At 41.9% G+C, this 20,849-nt stretch overlaps 1 protein-coding gene across 1 annotated transcript in view; it reads right to left on the bottom strand.

Moving 5' to 3' along the window:
- Positions 1–5,147: 5,147 nt before the first annotated feature.
- Positions 5,148–20,849, bottom strand: part of LOC143172019 (E3 ubiquitin-protein ligase RNF180-like) — a 95,577-nt gene continuing 79,875 nt past the window's right edge. The window contains exon 7 of the mRNA XM_076361234.1: positions 5,148–5,374. Coding sequence (XP_076217349.1) covers positions 5,172–5,374 — 203 coding nt within the window. The 3' untranslated portion in view covers positions 5,148–5,171. The remainder of the gene's footprint in view (positions 5,375–20,849) is intronic.

Here is a 20,849-nt window from a genome sequence, read left to right as displayed (position 1 = left end):
TTGTAGTAAAAAATTCAACAAACCCCAGCTGCACCCCAATCAGAAACAGAATAGAGAGGATAACTGTCGTGGTTTAATCTCAGTCGGCAACTGAGCACCACACAGCCGCTCGCTCACTCCCCCCCAACCCCGGTGGGATGGGGGAGAGAATTGGAAGAGCACAAGTGAGAAAAAGTCGTGGGTTGAGATAAAAACAGTTTAATAATTGAAATAAAATGATAATAATAATATGATAATAATAATACACAAAACAAGTGATGCACAGTACAATTGCTCACCACCCGCCGACCGATGCCCAGCCAGTCCCCGAGCAGCGGCCCCCCCGGCCAGCTTTCCCCAGTTTATGTACTGCGCATGACGTCACATGGTATGGAATGTCCCTTTGGCCAGTTTGGCTGTGCCCCCCTCCCAGCTTCTTGTGCACCTCCAGCCTTCTCAGTCGGTAGAGCATGGAAAACTAAAAAGTCCTTGGCTAGTGTAAGCATTACCTAGCAACAACTAAAACATCGGTGCGTTATCAACTTTGTTCTCATCCTAAATCCAAAACACTGTACCAGCTACTAGAAAGGAAATTAACTCTATCCCTGCCGAAACCAGGACAATAACAAACAAGACATTGATTGAAAAAAAAATTAAAATTTAATTCTACCAAGCAAAATCTAGTGAAGCGACTGCAAAATATTACAAACAACTCAAATTTTATTGCAAACATTTTAATATCATTGTAGATAAGAAAGACAAGCTTGCAGAGCAGGATCAAATTAACCAGAAAATTGCTTACAAAGGACCTGCTTTTTCTCCCAGAGATATCAACAGCATTTTACAGGCAGACTTCAAGGAAAACCAAAATTGAGCCTTCGACTTGTTATTGTATTTTTACAAGAGTATGTATCTCAAAAAAGCAATAAAGGACAAAAAAAAAGTACCTCCTCTCTATATCTTCTAGGTTTTTTCCTATGGAGGATGTCTCTCAAAGTTGCAACAGTCTTAATTATGTGCATTTTTAATCTTTTAAAACTAATTGTCCCCTGGAATTAATAACAACCAATAAAAGTAAAACAATATAGCTCAAGAAACAGTTTACTGTTTAGACCTCAAAGAAAGGAACAGCTACACACTTAGAAATGCCATACAAAATTGTCACTCCTACTAAATTTAGGAAAATGCAGCCACCCTCAGTCATCAATTCTTGCTGTAAATGTTGCCTTTTTCAGAATAAAACCATGGTAACATGCTATTAAAAATGATATAAGGAACTCTTTCTTATATAATTAGTTAGTATCTATATTATATTTGCTATGACTCAATATATTTTCGAATATTTACTTAAGGATATTGCTTTATCAGATACCCTGGTTAAAATATTTTAAATTAAATTATTACTGGAATTTAAGACTATGTCAGCTAAGTTAATGTAATTTTTCATGACATCTTTTTACTTTAGTATTTTCTGAGATCAAAAGGTAGAAGCAATTTTGGCTAAACAGGTGAATCAGTCCCTCTCTTTGATGAGATAGGATCAGTAAATTCATAAGATTAGAGAGACAAACAAAAAATGCAGTTAGAATACCAGTCCTGGCATAGATGAAAAAAAATGTTTAAAATTACGGATAATATTTGAACATACAGACCTACACATCTGCATGTAGCAAAACATGAGCCTATGACCATAAAAAAACTAGCTTTTAAAAGACTTGTTTGTATCAATATAAAGAGGGAAATTTACCAAGTGTTTTACTACAACCTTAAAGCTTTTAAAATGTTATGCCTAATGTGACCAGTAATAGAGCCAATCACCTTTAGGTAGAGATAAAGTAACTAGATATACTGTAATTACAGAAAATGCATTTCTGTCACAACCATGACTACGTGGTGATGGTGAATTTCAATTATTATATCTCCTTAAGCTTGCACATATTAAAAAAAGATGGTGTCGTGGTTTAACCCCAGTTGGCAACCAAGCACCACACAGCCGCTCGCTCACCCTCCCCCCCCCGGTGGGATGCGGGAGAGAATCGGAAGAGCAAAAGTGAGAAAACTCGTGGGTTGAGATAAAAACAGTTTAATAACTGAAATAAAATAATAAAAATAATTTAATAATAATAATAAATTGTAATGAAAAGGAAAACAACAAGAGAAAGAGAGGAACAAAGCCCAGGAAAAATAAGTGATGTAACCACTCACCACCCACCAACCGATGCCCAGCCAGTCCCCGGCCCTCCAGCCAACTCCCCTCAGTTTATATACTGAGCATGACGTCATATGGTATGGAATGTCCCTTTGGCCAGTTTGGGTCAGCTGTCCTGGTTGTGCCCCCTCCCAGCTTCTTGTGCTAGGGGTGGAGAATGTGGCACCCAACGTGGGGCTCGAAGGGTTCGAGGTAACGACAAGTTTGATTGGAATGTGCTACATCGAAATTATAGCTGTTATTGCTGTTTAGCTTTTAATTGACAGGCTCCTGTGCTTGCCATGGGGCTTGCTTGCCTTACTGTATATTGGTGTCTAGTGCTTGTTAGCGACTGCTTTTTGCTTTCGCTGCTTGCTGCACTGCTCTCACTTTTGCTCTTCCGATTCTCTCCCCCATCCCACCGGGAGGGGGGGGGGAGCGAGCAGCTGTGTGGTGCTTGGTTGCCGACTGGGGTTAAACCACGACAACCTGGCAGAGCATGGGAAGCTGAAAAGTCCTTGACTTAGTGTAAGCACTGCTTAGCAACAACTAAAACATCAGTATGTTATCACATTATTCCCATCCTAAATCCAAAACACAGCACTATACCAGCTACTAGGATGAAAATTAACTCTATCCCAGCCAAAACCAGGACAGATAGCAAAAGGTATTTAGTCCAATCGGTGTAGTTAGACTTGTAATTTTTAATTCTACACATATATTCTCAAAGAGGTGAAGAAATTATTTTATGCAGCCTGTAAGAAAACTAAATATTAGAAGCTGATTTACTGCTGTTTTTCAGATTAAGTGAAAGTTTCTGGTCCTGACCACTTTATAGCTTATGAGACTGACCATGCTGGCCCTGCTCCAGCAAAGAAGCATAATGTCGTGGTTTAACCTCAGTCAGCAACTGAGCACCACACAGCCGCTCGCTCATTCCCCCCCCGCCCCCGGTGGGATGGGGGAGAGAATTGGAAGAGTAGAAGTGAGAAAAACTCATGGGTTGAGATAAAAACAGTTTAATAATTGAAATAAAATAATAATAATAACAATAATAATAATGTAATAATAATAATAATATACAAAGCAAGTGATGCACAATGCAATTGCTCGCCACCCGCCGACCGATGCCCAGCCAGTCCCCGAGCAGCGGCCCCCCCGGCCAGCTTTTCCCAGTGTATGTACTGAGCATGACGTCACATGGTATGGAATGTCCCTTTGGCCAGTTTGGCTGTGCCCCCCTCCCAGCTTCTTGTGCACCTGCAGCCTTCTCAGTCAGTAGAGCATGGGAAACTAAAAAGTCCTTGGCTAGTGTAAGCATTACCTAGCAACAACTAAAACATCGGTGTGTTATCAACATTGTTCTCATCCTAAATCCAAAACACAGCACTATACCAGCTACTAGGAAGAAAATCAACTCTGTCCCTGCTGAAACCAGGACACATAAGCACATGCTTAATGTTAAGCACACTGATAAAACCCCTGATTTCATTCCATTGCATCACATTTGGCAGATGGCACCTTCCACAACACATTTCTCCTTGTTCTCTGCTAGAACAGGGGAGTACACCACCTACTGAAAAACCACAGGTCTCCCACACAAATCCTGATACCAGAGGGACTACATACATATACTCATATGCTTTTCTAGATGAAACTGTGGTGTACATTGCAGGGTCATGCCCTTAGAAATAAAAACTTCCTTGTACCTTCCTGAAAAGTAAGCTCCTGAACTACCTTGTACCATTCTTCAGCACCTGATTCCTGCAATAATTTCTAATATCCTTCTTGTAATGTGCTCTTTCACTTTCATTTGAAAATACTGTGTAAAGCAGCAAGTATGGAATGATTGCTGAACTGGCTGCAGTTTGGTACTGTAACTCATTAATCTCTACATAGAATAACTATAAAGTGCTTTAGAATTGTGTCACATGAAAGCTGCAAATAAATACTGTGTTCTCTTACATGATCTCCTTGTAGACACATAGTCCTGGTGAGCCCACACTTGAGAGTAACCTCAAATTGTTACAGCAATTTAATAATGATACTGATTTCTTAGAGTCATGCATAGACTGAATTACAACTGGAGAATGCTTCTTTCTCCAATATTTACTGGGGTTAGTGTCTCATGGTATCACAGCCAGCAGGCCTGCTGCTTGCCCTCCATTAGCTGTCTTGCTGGATCCAAACGCACTTATCTGGATGGGTAAAAAAAGGTACAGTGCTACTCTGGGAATCTGCACAAAAAGGGTCCCTTTAACATGCAGAACTTGGGGTTGTTAGTTGATTCCTTCTGATTGCCATTTGCTGAAAAGATGAACTGTCAGCATACCGTGCAGTATCATTTCTCTTTTGGGTTAAGAGGCTCAAAATTTCAGGCACTGAGTATAGCACATCCCCACAGTAGAATGCTGACAGGCCTATAAATTGTCAAAATTTTCCAGGATTTGGATTATGCCATTGAAATAGCTCTGATGAATGTCTATATAAAGCATGGTGCAGCACTGCAGTGTTTATAATCTACTGTCCCCCAAAGACGTGACTATAAATGGGAAGCATCTTTATTGTTTTTTATATATGAGGAATTGAAGCACCAATGAGTGAGCAAAGTGTGTCAATATAGAGTCAAACCCCCAAATGACTCTATGGATCATATTCTGTTGTAGTACACAGAACTCCCCTAAGAACAAACAGTACTGTATATTTCTACAGAGTAATTATTTTATACATTAGGGGTGAATCCTGTTCCCATCAAAATCAAGGCAAAACTCCCATTGAATGAAGTATGATCTGGATTTCACATTATATTTGGAACCAAACTCGAGTACTTTGTCACACATAGCAGAAGTATCAAATAGCCTCACAGCATGCTTGATGCAGTCTATTACAATTCTGAATGATAAAAACGCAATATCAAACAAACGTTTTGCCTTCTTCAAGTTTTTTCTATTATATTATTGTGGTTTACATGACTGCTGTTTTCCTTAACTGTGATTACTACAGACTACAAAGGGAAAAAGAAATAACAAAGAAAACAGAACACAATAAATCCTATTACCCAGTTGACTGAATAAATGTAGATTATCACCATGTCCATATCAAACCACCATCCACGGCTATCATCCTCAAAGTCCATGTAGTCCATCCTGTGAGCAGCATGTGGGAAATGCCTCCTTGTTACAGTATCTGAGCGTCTTTGAAAACCTCCTGAAAAACAGACCAGGAGATAAAAATCTTTACAAAAGCAACTAGATTGAGTACCAAAAAAGTTAACCCTCCTTCCCCCATTTATTTAAAGGACAAATGGAAGCAGGAAATCTCACACCTCGCTGCTAGGTTTCCTCACTTTGTTGGACAAGAAGCTCTCTGTGGACTTAACTTTGAAAGATTTAAAAACTAACTCTGTCTTCCACGTCTGGCAAATAATACGCTTGTTTGTTTGGATTTGACACTCTACTATAGTAAAGTAATGCTATCTGATTATGTCATCCAGATCTATGAATACCTCTCTTTTGATGCCTTCTTCCACTGAATTCGATTCAGTGATCTAGAAGCGAAAGGCTCCGTATACTGTAATTAATCTCTTAAATCATTAATCTCCGGATTCCCTAAGTCTACTCATCTGAATTCTTCAGTAATCGAGACACATCAGTATGTGTACATACATAATTCAACAGCGCAAATATATTTTAATTCCTATTTCTAGTATTTGAATTTTTTTTTCAAAACACTCTTCTAAACAAATCCTGCTTGCTTTAATATTATGTCTCTATATGATACATACCAGGTTAAAATTCAGTTTTTAAATTAGTGCTTATATCTTAAAAATATATAGGCAGATGCAAACACAGCCTTTCAAGTGAAAGTAAAAATCCTATGACTCCAAGAAAGGCCTGAGTGTAGGGCCCTGCCAAAAGATCCTTCCTCTCCATTCCTCCCTTGACTTCTCCATGTAGTAAGAGAAATACTATAGGAACAGAGTACTTGCATGTTAATACTTTCATTTTAATACTCTCAGACCTTATTCAAGATAATTGAGAAATATATTTTAAAAAAAGTATCCTAATACAGAACTTTGCTGGAATTTCACTATTTTTCTTTTTCAGTGGTGGATATTGACTGTTTCTTTGAATTTTTTTTTCTGAATTAATATTTTGTCCAGAACTTTTATAGCACAATTGTTTCCATGTCTTCCAAAGAAAATTATTTTCTCTCTTTTCTATCTTTTTTAAGATAGTTCATTAGAGACCTTTTGACTCGTAATAACATAGGTTATTACTGGTTCTCCAGTATTCATTTAATAATAAATGAATTTTATTAATTTAATAATGGACCAGATAAACTGGTCCTCCTGTATTCATTTAATGACTGCTTTATTTAGAAATTTGACTAGACTACTGAAACAGAAATTCTTCCTTTGGAGAATCACTGATGGTTAGACATCATGATATCATTGCATTTATTTTTATTCTTTATTTTTAATGACAATTTGGATCAGTTTGTCACGTGCAGATATTAAGTTTCTAGATCTGTATACATCAGAATCTCTCTAGCATTATTTATGTTATTTTGGAGACTATACATGAAATCTTCATGTTAGTGAAGAGAGTGATGATGTTTTATGATGGTTTTCAGTGACTCCAAGGGGGCTAAGATTTGCCTCACAGCTAAATATGCTATGCTGACTCTAGGAAAAAAAGTAAAAAATTCCAGGGATTTACTTTTAAAGAGTTTTAGATTACAATACCACAAAATTTTATGCAAGTGCATGAGCTAAACATTTGCTTAAAGATGCTAAAGATCTGCTTAAAGTATGATATGGACCCCCTTGTTTTTTATGTTATGCTTTAAATTATGTTAATTTTAAATTATGTTAATTTAAAACATAAAAACATGGCAGAGGAGCTCGCCAAGCCACTCTCCATCATTTATCAGCAGTCCTGGTTAACGGGGGAGGTCCCGGACGACTGGAGGCTTGCCAATGTGACGCCCATCTACAAGAAGGGCCGGAAGGAGGATCCGGGGAACTAGAGGCCTGTCAGCCTGACCTTGGTGCCAGGGAAGATTATGGAGCGGTTCATCTTGAGGGCGCTCACAAGGCATGAGCGGGACAACCAGGGGATCAGGCCCAGCCAGCACGGGTTCATGAGAGGCAGGTCCTGCTTGACCAACCTGATCGCCTTCTCTGACCAGGTGACCCGCCTAGTGGATGAGGGAAAGGCTGTGGATGTGGTCTACCTGGACTTCAGTAAGGCCTTTGACACCGTCTCCCACAGCATTCTCCTAGAGAAGCTGGCGGCTCACGGCTTAGACAGGTGTACTCTGTGCTGGGTCAAAAACTGGCTGGACGGCCGGGCCCAAGGAATTGTGGTGAATGGAGTTAAATCCAGTTGGCGGCCGGTCACGAGCGGTGTTCCCCAGGGCTCAGTTTTGGGGCCGGTCTTGTTCAATATCTTTATCAATGATCTGGATGAGGGGATCGAGTGCACCCTCAGTAAGTTTGCAGGCGACACCAAGTTGGGCGGGAGTGTTGATCTGCTCGAGGGTAGGAAGGCTCTGCAGAGGGATCTGGACAGGCTGGATCGATGGGCCGAGGCCAACTGTATGAGGTTCAACAAGGCCAAGTGCCGGGTCCTGCACTTGGGTCACAACAACCCCATGCAGTGCTACAGGCTTGGGGAAGAGTGGCTGGAAAGCTGCCTGGCGGAAAAGGACCTGGGGGTGCTGGTTGACAGCCGGCTGAACATGAGCCGGCAGTGTGCCCAGGCGGCCAAGAAGGCCAATGGCATCCTGGCCTGTATCAGAAATAGTGTGGCCAGCAGGAGTAGGGACGTGATCGTGCCCCTGTACTCGGCACTGGTGAGGCCGCACCTCGAACACTGTGTTCAGTTTTGGGCCCCTCACTACAAGAAGGACATCGAGGTGTTAGAGCGTGTCCAGAGAAGGGCAACGAGGCTGGTGAAGGGTCTGGAGAACAAGTCTTATGAGGAGCGGCTGAGGGAACTGGGACTGTTTAGCCTGGAGAAAAGGAGGCTCAGGGGAGACCTCATCGCTCTCTACAACTACCTGAAAGGAGGTTGTAGTGAGGTGGGTGTCGGTCTCTTCTCCCAAGTAACTAGCGATAGGACGAGAGGAAATGGCCTCAAGTTGCGCCAGGGGAGGTTTAGATTGGACATGAGGAAAAATTTCTTTACTGAAAGAGTGGTTAAACATTGGAACAGGCTGCCCAGGGAAGTGGTTGAGTCACCATCCCTGGAAGTATTTAAAAGACGTGTAGATGAGGCACTTAGGGACATGGTTTAGTGGGCATGGTGGTGTTGGGTTGATGGTTGGAGTCAATGATCTTAGAGGTCTTTTCCAACCTTAATGATTCTATGATTCTATGAAAACAGTATCTTTGATTACTGAAAAATAACGTTAATAATTCAGTAACCGAATTCCGAAAAATGCTCATTAAAAAACTTACCTCAATTTCAAACCTGTATTTTTTTAATTTCTTTTCCAACACTTGTTAAACATTATTGTCAAATACAAACCTATTAGAGTGTGTCCAGAGGAGGGCGACCAAGATGGTGAAAGGCCTTGAAGGCAAGACTTATGGGGAGCGGCTGAGGTCACTTCGCTTGTTCAGCTTGAAGAGAAGGCTGAAGGGTGACCTCATCACAGTCTACAACTTCCTCAAGGGGGGCAGCGGAGGGGGAGGTGCTGATCTCCTCTCTCTGGTGACCAGTGATAGGACACGTGGAAACGGAATGAAGCTGCATCAGGGGAAGTTCAGATTGGACATTAGGAAAAGGTTCCTCACCGAGAGGGTGGTTGGTCACTGGAACAGGCTCCCCAGGGAAGTGATCACGGCACCAAGACTGTCAGAGTTCAAGGAGCATCTGGACGATGCTCTTAGTCATATGGTTTAGTTTTAGGTAGTCGTGCGAGGAGCAGGGATTTGGACTCGATGATCCTTATGGGTCCCTTCCAACTCGAGCTGTTCTATGATTCTATGAATCCTGGATTTATTTTATGTTCTAATTGTTTTAATTTAATTTGCAAATGACATTAATTTTATCACTAATGCTATATCATTTACTTTTCCTTTTACACATTAATTTTAGTGTATATTATCCTCTCTGGAGAGTCTTAGTCAAGACTACTACCCATGATTTCTTTTTATTTATTTCTATACTTAGAGTAAATATAACACAAAATGCTAAAGGCTGTTTTTTGGATCAACAGTTTGGGAACATCTAATCAGAGAATTACGCAAACATGTAGCTGCATTAGTTTTGACTTGATAGTTCTCACCTTCTAGAGGATTTAGACAAATATTATCTTTGATTTATATGTCTGTGCAATTCACCTTAAGCAAACCTGCATTGAGTTTATCACGGATTAGACTTTGTAATATAATCATTCTACATTCAAGAACAGCAGTTTCAGTATAGGAAACTAGCTATTCTCTAATTGTTCTTGCTATAGAAAGCTACAGAAAAATTGTTGGTGCTGTATTAAAGGTATGTATACAATCAGGAACTACTTACTGTACAACATGTGTAATCCCTGTGGCTTCCCTGAGTGTGAATAGATTTCAATTCCATTGTTGAAATTTTTTACCATCTGTAAATTGATAAAGCTTCAGCTGAAATGTCAATAGTACAACTATTCTATAAACTGAATTCTAGAACTTAACAGAGGCTAACAAAGAACAAGAACTGTTTCTTTACCCTGAAGTATATTATCAAATAAACTTGGGTACAGTACTGAAACTGAGGATCAGATTTAGAAACCCTATATGATCATGCACAAAGGTTACTGCAGACTCTATGAACCATACTGTAACTACTGTAGTAAATTCTGACATGAGAAATACCTTCAGCTAGAGTGGAAATAAGCTGTGTCTCTACATCTGATTCCATCCATCTGCAGATAAAAAACTGAGAGCTGCGGAGTTCTCAAAAACTGTACAGCAACGTGGAGTAGGGGTTTGAATTATGAAACAGAAGAGCTGAGGGAGCTCCAAATCCCTTCTAATGTATTTGCTCCTTTTTTAAAAAGAAACCCTATCTTATTTGACGAATACAGTCCCTAAATAATTTCTACACGGGCATGAATTTGTTAAAACATATACTTTACTTAACTTTTTCGTGCATGACTATGTTGCTATACTCTGAACAAGAACTTCCACTCAAATCACATGAATATGCATGCACAGTGCCAGCGGAGTCTGGCGGACTGTTAGTAGAAACCTGTTACTAGATAACAAAAACAATGTTGTGTGCAAATCACACTTTTATATCCATAAAAACGTGCAAATCAAAAAGGATTTTCACCACAGCATGAATAGGCACATCTGTTGCATGTGTCCCTGCCAAAGTTTTTGCAACCTCCTGTTGAGGTACTAGCAATGCTCAAAATAAGACTACAAACAATTTAAAATATTCTCCCAATTTTATAAATTGACCTCATTTTGCTATGACTGAAGAATGTAAGATATGAGATGGAAAAATTTACTCTAAAAATGTGCCCAAATGAATAATATGCAAACTATAATAACCATTTACATTATAAGTGCTCATGAAAGATTAAATTACCTAAGAACAAGTGTATCAGATGTACCAAGGTCATTTTGACCCAGTCTCTTCTTTCTGATATGAGCTGCAGCAGATAGAGCTACTGAAAGACTGTAAGAAAAAAGGCGAGTACAGGCTGACACCTCCCCATACATGCCCTTGCAGCAACCAGCAGCTTAGGACCCCAGTGCTTTGGAAGCTGTGCTCAGAACAATGTGTTAAAACGGCATTGACAGGACTTTCTTTTCTTACATGTGTTTGTGCATACTTTTGAACCAGATTTCATAGTGCCCCCACTTACTGTGCTTTGTGTCCCTTGGTGGAGTAGACTTAGATTGATTTAATTTCAGGTGAAACTAAACCAGAAGATGAGCTCCAAGAGCTCTGATGTACTCCAACCACTAATGGGCATTCAGCCCTTGAGACTGGAAGTAAGTTGCCCCTGTTCTCTAAAATGCAAATGTGGACATCTGGTCCTCAGCGCCAATTGTTTTGCCCTATCTATTATGGCTGATATAATTGCTAATGTAAGAATGCTTCTGAGAGACAGCAAACAATTTTTCCTAAAACATCTTTATGCTATACATAATTTTACAGACCTCTTGTATCTGTCTTCTGTAATATCCTTTCCAAACAAAAAAGTTATAAACTTCCTTTGTATGGAAAAGCTTCCATACTTCAGATCATCCTTTCTGCATTATGCTTCACCCTGCTCTATCCTTCTTTGAGATTATGTAATCTAAAATTATATGCAAAATTGGAGATGTGGGATCACCAAAAATCTAGACAATGACATAATGTTTTCCATTTTGTTATGATCCTAATAATTCCTGCTTACTTTTTGACTATGGCTGTGCACTGAATGTTTTCAGAAAACTAATCACAGTATTACACAGATCTCTCTTCTTAAGTGGCAATAGCTAATTTACAGCTCATTACAGTGAATATTATGTATTATGGAGATTGCATAAGCCTCGGTGAGCAACTGCTCCACCACTTGACTGTCCTCACGGTGAAAGCGTTTTTCTTATTTGCAGTCTGAATCTCTCATATCCATTGTTGCTCATCCTCCTGCCACGCACCACTGTGAACAGTTGGCTCTGTCCTCTTGGTGGTCTCCTTATAGGTATGGGAAGGCTGCCTTGAGATCCTCCCCAAAGCCTATCCTTCTCCAGACTGAACAAGCCCAGTTCCCTCAGCCTCTCCTCACAGAGCAGGTGCTCCAGCCCCCTGAGCATCCTGGTGTCCCTCCGTGTTTAGCTCCAATTTATCAATGTCTTTCCTGTGTGGGGGGGGGGGGGGGGGGGGGGGGGCGCAAAATTGCAGTATTCTAGATGTGTCTGCTGAGTAGCAGAGGATAATCACTTCCCTCATCTACTGCCCATGCTCCTGTTCATATAGCCCAGGATGCTGTCGGCCGCCTTTGCTGCCAGGGCACACTGCAAGCTCATGCTCAGCTTGCTCTCCATCAGGATACCCAGGTCCTTTCCAGAGAGCTGCTCTCCAGGCAGTCAGTGCCCAACCTGTCTCATTGCCGGGGGCTCTTCCTTTCCAGGTGCAGGACTCAGCATTTGTCCTGGTGTGACCGGTACCCTCTGCTCCCGGATCCCCGGTAATATGGTTAGCATAACTAATGCCATTTTATGAGGCAAGCAGCCATTCTCTGTGACCGAGCAGGTCACATATTCATTCCCTTTCCCTCGTTATCAGGCCCTGAAGATCCTGTGAACCAAGTAGACAAACCAGATTTCTTCTTCCCCTCCCTACTGGCCTCAAGATTCCTGGGCGCCAGGCTGATTACTCCCTTCCTTACCAGCCTTGAAGGTCCCAGGCACCTGGCCAACCAGGTGTTGTTGATGACCCCATCACAGAAGAGGGAAGCATAACAGCACACAGAGCACTGTCTGTAAAATCAAGCAGTTACAAGTCCTAAGTGGGGAACTTGGACCGGAACTGCTGCTGGACAGTGAGACCTGTGACCCCCCAGTGGCCAGGGATGCCTCCATCATCGTCTGCTTCCTCCGAGGATTGAGTGACTCGTATTCTTTTATATGATTTTCAAGTCTAGATTATGATTGTTATATTGATACAGCAAACCGTGCATTAAGATTTGACCCGATCTGCAGAGGGTCCAGGTGATTAGAAATCATAAGTTAGGATCTAGGTGATTAGAAATCATAAGTTAACTTGTATTATAAATTCTGTATTATGCTACTTATAGATTGTACTATATTGATTCTGCTTGTAGAAATCCTGTGCCATTCTAATAAATTCTGTGCTATACTAATCATAATATCTTGTTAAGAAAATAAAGCTTTAATTGTAACTGCGATTTAGTGCCGTCGTCATTCTGCCAAAGATCCCTAAAAGAACCTATCTGTCCCCTTAGTGTCGGGTGACACCTTGTTGAATTTCACAAGGTTCCTTTTCAGCCCATTTCTCCAGCCTATCTAGGTCTTTCTGAATGGCAGCCCTGCCATTGAGTCTATCAACCATTCCTCCAATTTGTCCTCTGCAGACCTGATGAGAGTGCATTCTGTTGCCTCCATGAGATCGCTGATCAAGAGAACTGTTAGCTGTCAAGTTCACATTTACTATTATTAGTGAACTGAATGATTTAGTATCACTAATAAACTTAATCAGCTCATTATGTATCCCTTTTCTGAATCACATATGAATATTCTGAACTACACAGACTGCAGTGGGATTCCAACAAAAATCCAATGTAGTTTGCTAGATGTTCTTTTACATCATATTTTCCATCTTCTGTCTTGGTCTGGTTTTCTTTTTACATGCCCTTCTGAAAGAGGACTTCATTTGCTGAAGCACCTGCTTTACTGTTTCAGCCCGTTTTTCCAGCCTGTCTAGGTCTCTCTGAACGGCAGCCCCGCCACTGAGTCTACCAACCGGTCCTCCAGTTTGTTGTCATCTGCAGACCCGATGAGAGCGTGGAGAAATGGGCCAAAATTTCCCAGCATTCTGTACTTTTTTCAAGGATACAGTGTTTTTATACTTCTTTCACAGATGAGGTATCATCCCAAACTTCTTGCATAAACACCAGCCTTCTCCCATATGCACATCACGCTGCGTCATATTCTGGTTATGTTAATATAATAGCTAAATTGCAAGATTTGCTAGTTAAAATGAGCTATGAGTTCTATATTTCCAACAAAAAGAGCATATATTGCTAGAGAGGTTTATGAGAAGATGGCACTTATCCTGTGTGAATGCCTGCAAGCGTGTCCCATTGACTCCCGATCTCATGTCCCAAGCTCTAATTTGGTCTCAAGCCCTCGACCAAACTCAAGTCCCCAAAGCACCCAGTTCCATCCCCAAACCAAGGCCACTCAACCCAATCACCGTCCTTCTCAGATACAGAGTTTTAGCTTTTCTCCTCCTCCTGCATGAAAAGCTTGAACCTCCCTACCCTCCTGCCTCAGATATTTCAGCTCCACACACCTATTGTCTCAGAGGTCAAAATCTCATTTTTTTCTAGAGAGCGCCCTCAAATTCCAAACTCCTCGTGCCCCAGGATACACACCAGAAACTTCCAGCTTTCCTTCTACCATCCCATTTCAAGGCCTTTCTCACTGCAAAGTCCAATCTTCTTCCCAAACCTCCCTTGCCATCCTACTCCTACTTTCCTCTCACTGTCTCTCTGCTCTCTTTGAATATTTCTCTGCTCTTGCCCTTCTGATTTCACCTGTGGGCTCTCACTGGCTGCCAGCACCTTATACCATGTGTGACTAAACTTACATGATGGCCTAAACATCTTTCCATTCCTTTTACATCCTCAAAATCCAAGAATCCTACTTTCTGCTAGCAGTTGGGCTTTAGAAAACCTGGATGTAAACTGTACTTAAGCTGGACATAATCCTTATCTGAAACCATTTTTATATTCACTATGATGTCTGTCTTACTGGCTACAGAGCTTTTGCAGGGCTTCTGGTTTAAATGTTGAAATCTGCGACAGTCCCAGAGAAATAAATTGTGTGTAAACAGTTATTTGCACATGCATAAAATCTGATTTATTGAACTCGCTGTGCGTGCGATGCAGAGTCCTCCATGAACAAATCAGCAGCATACAGGCAATTTAGTGGGGAATACACAGTAACTGCTTTTCAAGATGTCAAAGAACATTGTCTGCAAAGGGTCTAGAAAAGCAACTGATTACTGAAAATCTGAAAAAGCCATGTCCTGAAGCCTTTCATATGGGATACAAGATTTGATTGTATAAGGGGGACTCCTTTTTATAAGGCTGTTGTGGTTTAACCTCAGTCAGCAACTGAGCACCACACAGCCGCTCGCTCACTCCCCCCCCACCCCCGGTGGGATGGGGGAGAGAATTGGAAGAGCACAAGTTAGAAAAAACTCATGGGTTGAGATAAAAAGTTTAATAATTGAAATAAAACAACACCACCACCACCACCACCAATGTAATAATAATAATAATAATACACAAAGCAAGTGATACACAGTGCAATTGCTCACCACCTGCCAACTGATGCCCAGCCAGTCCCCGAGCAGCAGCCCCCCCGGCCAGCTTTTCCCAGTGTATGTACTGAGCATGACGTCACATGGTATGGAATGTTTCTTTGGCCAGGTTGGCTGTGCCCCCCTCCCAGCTTCTTGTGCACCTGCAGCCTTCTCAGTCGGTAGAGCATGGAAAACTAAAAAGTCCTTGGCTAGTGGAAGCACTACTTAGCAACAACTAAAACATCAGTGCATTATCAACTTTGTTCTCATCCTAAATAAAAAACACAGCATTGTACCAGCTACTAGGAAGGAAATTAACTCTATCCCTGCCGAAACCAGGACGATACCCACCCCTTATTCTATACCATCTACGTCATGCTCAAGTCCCATATTTTCCAGTACCCCATTTTTTCCCCATCCTCCTGCATTATCCACCAAGTGCACCCAGGTCCTTGAGCAAAAGCAATCCCATGGATGGGTTTGCCTTTGCCTGGGGCAGGAATAACCCAGACTGTCTTCCCCAGCATATTTTTTATGTGCACTACAGGGACTTGATTCCCATCTACAGTACGTAAAAGTTCTGACTGGGCAGGGCCTGCTCGATTGGCAGATCCCCTCATGTTGACTAACCAGGTGGCCTTTGCTAAATGCCTATCCCAATGTTTGAATGTCCCACCACCCATTGCTCTCAGTGTAGTCTTTAACAGTCCATTGTATCATTCAATTTTCCCGGAGGCTGGTGCATGATAGGGAATGTGATACACCCACTCAATGCCATGCTCTTTGGCCCAGGTGTCCATGAGGTTGTTTCGGAAGTGAGTCCCGTTGTCTGACTCAATTCTTTCTGGGGTGCCATGTCGCCATAGGACTTGCTTTTCAAGGCCCAGGATAGTGTTCCGGGCAGTGGCATGGGGCACGGGATATGTTTCCAGCCATCCGGTGGTTGCCTCCACCATGGTGAGCACGTGGCGCTTGCCTTGGCGGGTTTGTGGGAGTGTGATATAATCGATCTGCCAGGCCTCCCCATATTTATGTTTCAGCCATCATCCTCCATACCACAGAGGCTTTAACCGCTTGGCTGGCTTGATTGCAGCGCATGTTTCACATTCATGGATAACCTGCGCAATAGCGTCCATGGTCAAGTCCACCCCTCGATCACGAGCCCATCTGTATGTTGCATCTCTTGCTTGGTGACCTGAGGTGTCATGGGCCCACCGAGCTAGAAATAATTCACCCTTCTGTTGCCAGTCCAGATCCACCTGAGCCACTTCAACCTTAGCAGCCTGATCCACCTGCTGGTTGTTTTGATGTTCTTCAGTGGCCCGACTCTTGGGTGTGTGAGCATCTACATGATGGACTTTTACAACCAGGTTCTCCACCCGGGCAGCAATATCTTGCCACAATGCGGCAGCCCAGATGGGTTTGCCTCTGTGCTGCCAATGGGATTGAGAAAAACGCATTAGCAATATCAATTGTGGCATACCACTTGGCTGCCTTTGACTCCAGTTCGTATTGAAGTTCTAGCATGTCCAGCACGGCAGCACTCAGCGGTGGCGTGACTTCATTTAGGCCACGATAGTCTACGGTTAGTCTCCACTCTCCATTAGACTTCCGCACTGGCCATATGGGACTGTTAAAGGGTGAGCGAGTCTTGCTGATCACTCCTTGGCTCTCCAGTCGACGAATCAGCTCATGGATGGGAATCAGGGAGTCTCGGTTGGTGCGATATTGCCGCCGGTGCACTGTGGTGGTAGCGATTGGCACCTGTTGGTCTTCGACCCTCAGCAACCCCACAACAGAGGGGTCCTCCGAGAGACCAGGCAAGGTGGACAGCTGTTTAATTTTCTCCATCTCCAAGGCAGCCATACCAAAAGCCCACCGGTACCCTTTTGGGTCCTTGAAATACCCTCTCCTGAGGTAGTCTATGCCAAGGATGCACGGAGCCTCTGGGCCAGTCACAATGGGGTGCTTTTGCCACCCATTCCCAGTTAGACTCACTTCGGCTTCCAATACAGTTAGCTGTTGGGATCCCCCTTGTCACCCCAGAAATACAGATGGGTTCTGCCCCTATATAGCTTGATGGCATTAGGGTACACTGTGCACCAGTGTCTACTAGAGCCTTATACTTCTGTGGGTAGTTTAAATAAAAACAGTTTAAATAAAAACAGTTTAATAATTGAAATAAAATGATAATAATAATATAATAATAATAATGCACAAAGCAAGTGATGCACAGTGCTATTGCTCACCACCCGCCGACTGATGCCCAGCCAGTCCCCGAGCAGCAGCCCCCCCGGCCAGCTTTCCCCAGTTTATGTACTGAGCATGACGTCACATGGTATGGAATGTTTCTTTGGCCAGGTTGGCTGTGCCCCCCTCCCAGCTTCTTGTGCACCTGCAGCCTTCTCAGTTGGTAGAGCATGGAAAACTAAAAAGTCCTTGGCTAGTGTAAGCATTACCTAGCAACAACTAAAACATCGGTGCATTATCAACTTTGTTCTCATCCTAAATCCAAAACACAGCCCTGTACCAGCTACTAGGAAGGAAATTAACTCTATCCCTGCCGAAACCAGGACAATCATCAACACCCTCTTCTGTTTTGTTCCTACTTTTTATCACTGAACATTTCTAAAAATCATGTTGCAAGATTATTTTTTTCTTTATGTTTGCCATCTCCCCAGCTGATCAAATACTGTATTGCAGCTGTCAGCAACTCTTGCTAAATTATCATCATAAGACCCTTCACTCTTTTGCATCATATTGCTGTAATAACATCACCTCCTGCTAGTTTCATTTTTCCCTACAACTGCTCCCTAACTACTTCCTTCCCTTTAGGCTCCATTTGTTTGGACTGCTACCATACAAAATATGTAGAGGCAAAAGCTATTGATATTTATAGGTAGGCTTAATATAATAGCCCAAGAAGATTGAATAAGCATAAAATAGCATTAAAAAGGATCTCATACCGATGCTTGTCTCTAGCGTGAATGCTACTTGGCATAGTGCTCAATTCTCTTTAGATGCTTATTTCTTGACTTGCATGATTGCTATATTTTGTTAAAAATTATATTAATTTAATACTAAAGATCATTTAACAAAAACTTTGAAGAGTTTTGTTATACACTGCTGTCCACAAGCCTTTCGGTGCTTAAGGCTTTAATGTTTTAAGCCAATTTTAGTGGAACACTAAGATAACAGTAATGCAAATAATTTCTTAAACATAAATTCATGAATTGGCTCTACTTGTCTTAAGACAGGGTCAGTCTGACAGCAAAGGTCAGAGGGAATACAGGGCCTCACTACAACCCTTAAGACAAGGCTGTGTATATCTACACAAAGCCTTTAGTTTACATTTGCAAATCTAGCTGTCTGGCAGCATGCCTCCCTGAATTCCTTCAGAGAAACTGGTGAATGACCTATCTTGGAGCTGTGCCATTGTCTTAGAACAGATTCATATTCAGCTTCAGCTAATGTCAACTCAGAAAATTCCTACTTCCCATCTGAGCAAACAAAATAAATATTAATTCCTACAGAGAATGAAAAATACAAAACACAAGACTATCTTGAGAAAGCTGGCATAGTTTTTCTGAACTGAAAATTTTCTCATACTGACATTACTTAACTAGTTTTTAAGAAACTGACCAAGGTTTTACGGAAAGAGCTGTCTGAAAAGCCTTCATATTTGTTCATAAGAATTAAAAATAAATTTTCACAAATAAAAGTTACTTAAAAGGTTATCAAGAAAGAAGCTATTTAAAATTAAAAAAGAAAAACTATGTTTATAAACTGTTAAAAAATCCTTCCTTTAATACTTCATTAAATGTGTAATGATGGTTAACTCTGACTTTTTCTGATGCCATTTCAAACACCCATCCTTATCTACTCAGCTAAGATATTCACCAAAAGTCTCCGAGATATCCTGTCTTTACTCCACTGTTTGCTGTGCTTTCATGTTTTCCTCTTTTGTCCCTTCATCAAATTCAAATTTCAACTTTTGTTTTCACTTTTAGGGGTCTCCAAAACCCTGCCTTGCCCAAAAAATGTTGCCTCACTTTTTATAATTATGCTATGCAAGTACCATATTCCTCCAGAAATCTTAGCAGTTTTCTACCCAATAAGTGCTCTAGGATCAAACTGAACTCACGTTCATGTCCAAATTTTGGACTGGTGTGGATCTGTCTGTCTCACTAGTACAGACGTATGAAACGGAAATCATGGGCATGTTAGGTAGCAAAAACAATGTTCGTCCTCCTTTTTTCTCTATTAACTCAATGATAGCGATGAAGCCAACTGATAGCGATGAAGCCAACTGATTCTCTCTACAATCTTTTCTCAGCCACAAATTCTTTGTTATTCTTATAGTAAATGGGATTTCTGTGAGGTATTGAATCAAAGCACTGAACATCAGGCAAACTTTCAAGATAAGATGTGTTTACATCAGCAGAGCTGAGACTCTTTAGAGGCTACTTCAGTACAAACTGCTCTACTATGCAGTGCATTTCAGTGCTAAGTGGATCAGGGGAGTGTGCCGGGGAAGCATGCCTGACATAACTGTGGGGATTTAAGCAGCATGGACTCTGGCAGGCAGTAACCAAAGACCTTTATTGCTCTTTGTAGCATCTTTTTATAGCAAGCAGAAGTGTACACACGCTACCCTGCAGCTTGCAGACAGCTTATAGCCTCATGCTCACGCACATCTATGCTCTAGCAGACTGGCCCATTCTTCCTCCTCCTTCACTCATTGCAAAATGCCTTCATCTTGTTTTCTCCTTCCAGCTGCAGCACATTCCTTTTCCTCCTTTCAGCTGCAGCATATTGCTTCCTCCATTATCTTCTGTTTACATGCCTTCTCATGCCAGGTGGTACAGTGTTTGCTCATTAAAATCAAACTCAGGAGATTCCCATCCCCACATCTCCCCCTTTTTGTTTTACTAGAAACACTGCTGAAACCAATCTTTCAATCATTTTTCACATTCCCTGTAATAAACACGGCACACAAACCAGGATGCAAAGGAACATTACTAAACATAGCCTTCCTAGCTTGGCTAGTCGTGTTTGGCATTAGTAGAGTTAGTCTTCCCAATGAACACGGCCCACCTTTAATATGAGAGGGAATGCCAGGCCAGGCCCGGTCTCCACATATTAAAAAGACCCCCCTGGGTAATCCTATAGGTGCATTGGATGATTTAGATATATTGCTGCTTGTCTGGTTACACCACAGTGATTCATCTTTATAGATTCCCAGGGTAGCGTTAACTGACCAGGCTCGGGAAACCTTGGCCCCTGAATAATTGAAATACAAACACCAATCCATTTTTATGGACCCTAATAGCTCGAGTTCCTGAGGTTCTATTGGCAAGTGATTAAGATGTGGTAGGCATCCATCCCAATTGTCAGTGGCATGTCATCCCCCCCTGCAGGCCTCCTTGAAAGGACTAATCAGGCCCAAGTCCCAATTATCTAAAGGAAGCCCCACTAGGCAGGTAGAAAAGGGGTTACCGGGGGAAGATATCGACAGGCAGATGGAATCCTGTCCTGTCTGATTGGCCAGAGGCACCCAAACATTTTCCTTTAGCTGTGAGGGTGCCCATAACACAACCACCGCACACAGTGATACTAGCCACAAGACGCCCCCCCATACT

This window comes from Aptenodytes patagonicus, chromosome W (genome assembly GCF_965638725.1).
Source record: "Aptenodytes patagonicus chromosome W, bAptPat1.pri.cur, whole genome shotgun sequence".
In the NCBI taxonomy this organism is placed as follows: domain Eukaryota; kingdom Metazoa; phylum Chordata; class Aves; order Sphenisciformes; family Spheniscidae; genus Aptenodytes; species Aptenodytes patagonicus.
Note: the sequence above shows the minus strand (reverse complement) of the source record. Positions and strands in the feature narration are given on the sequence as shown.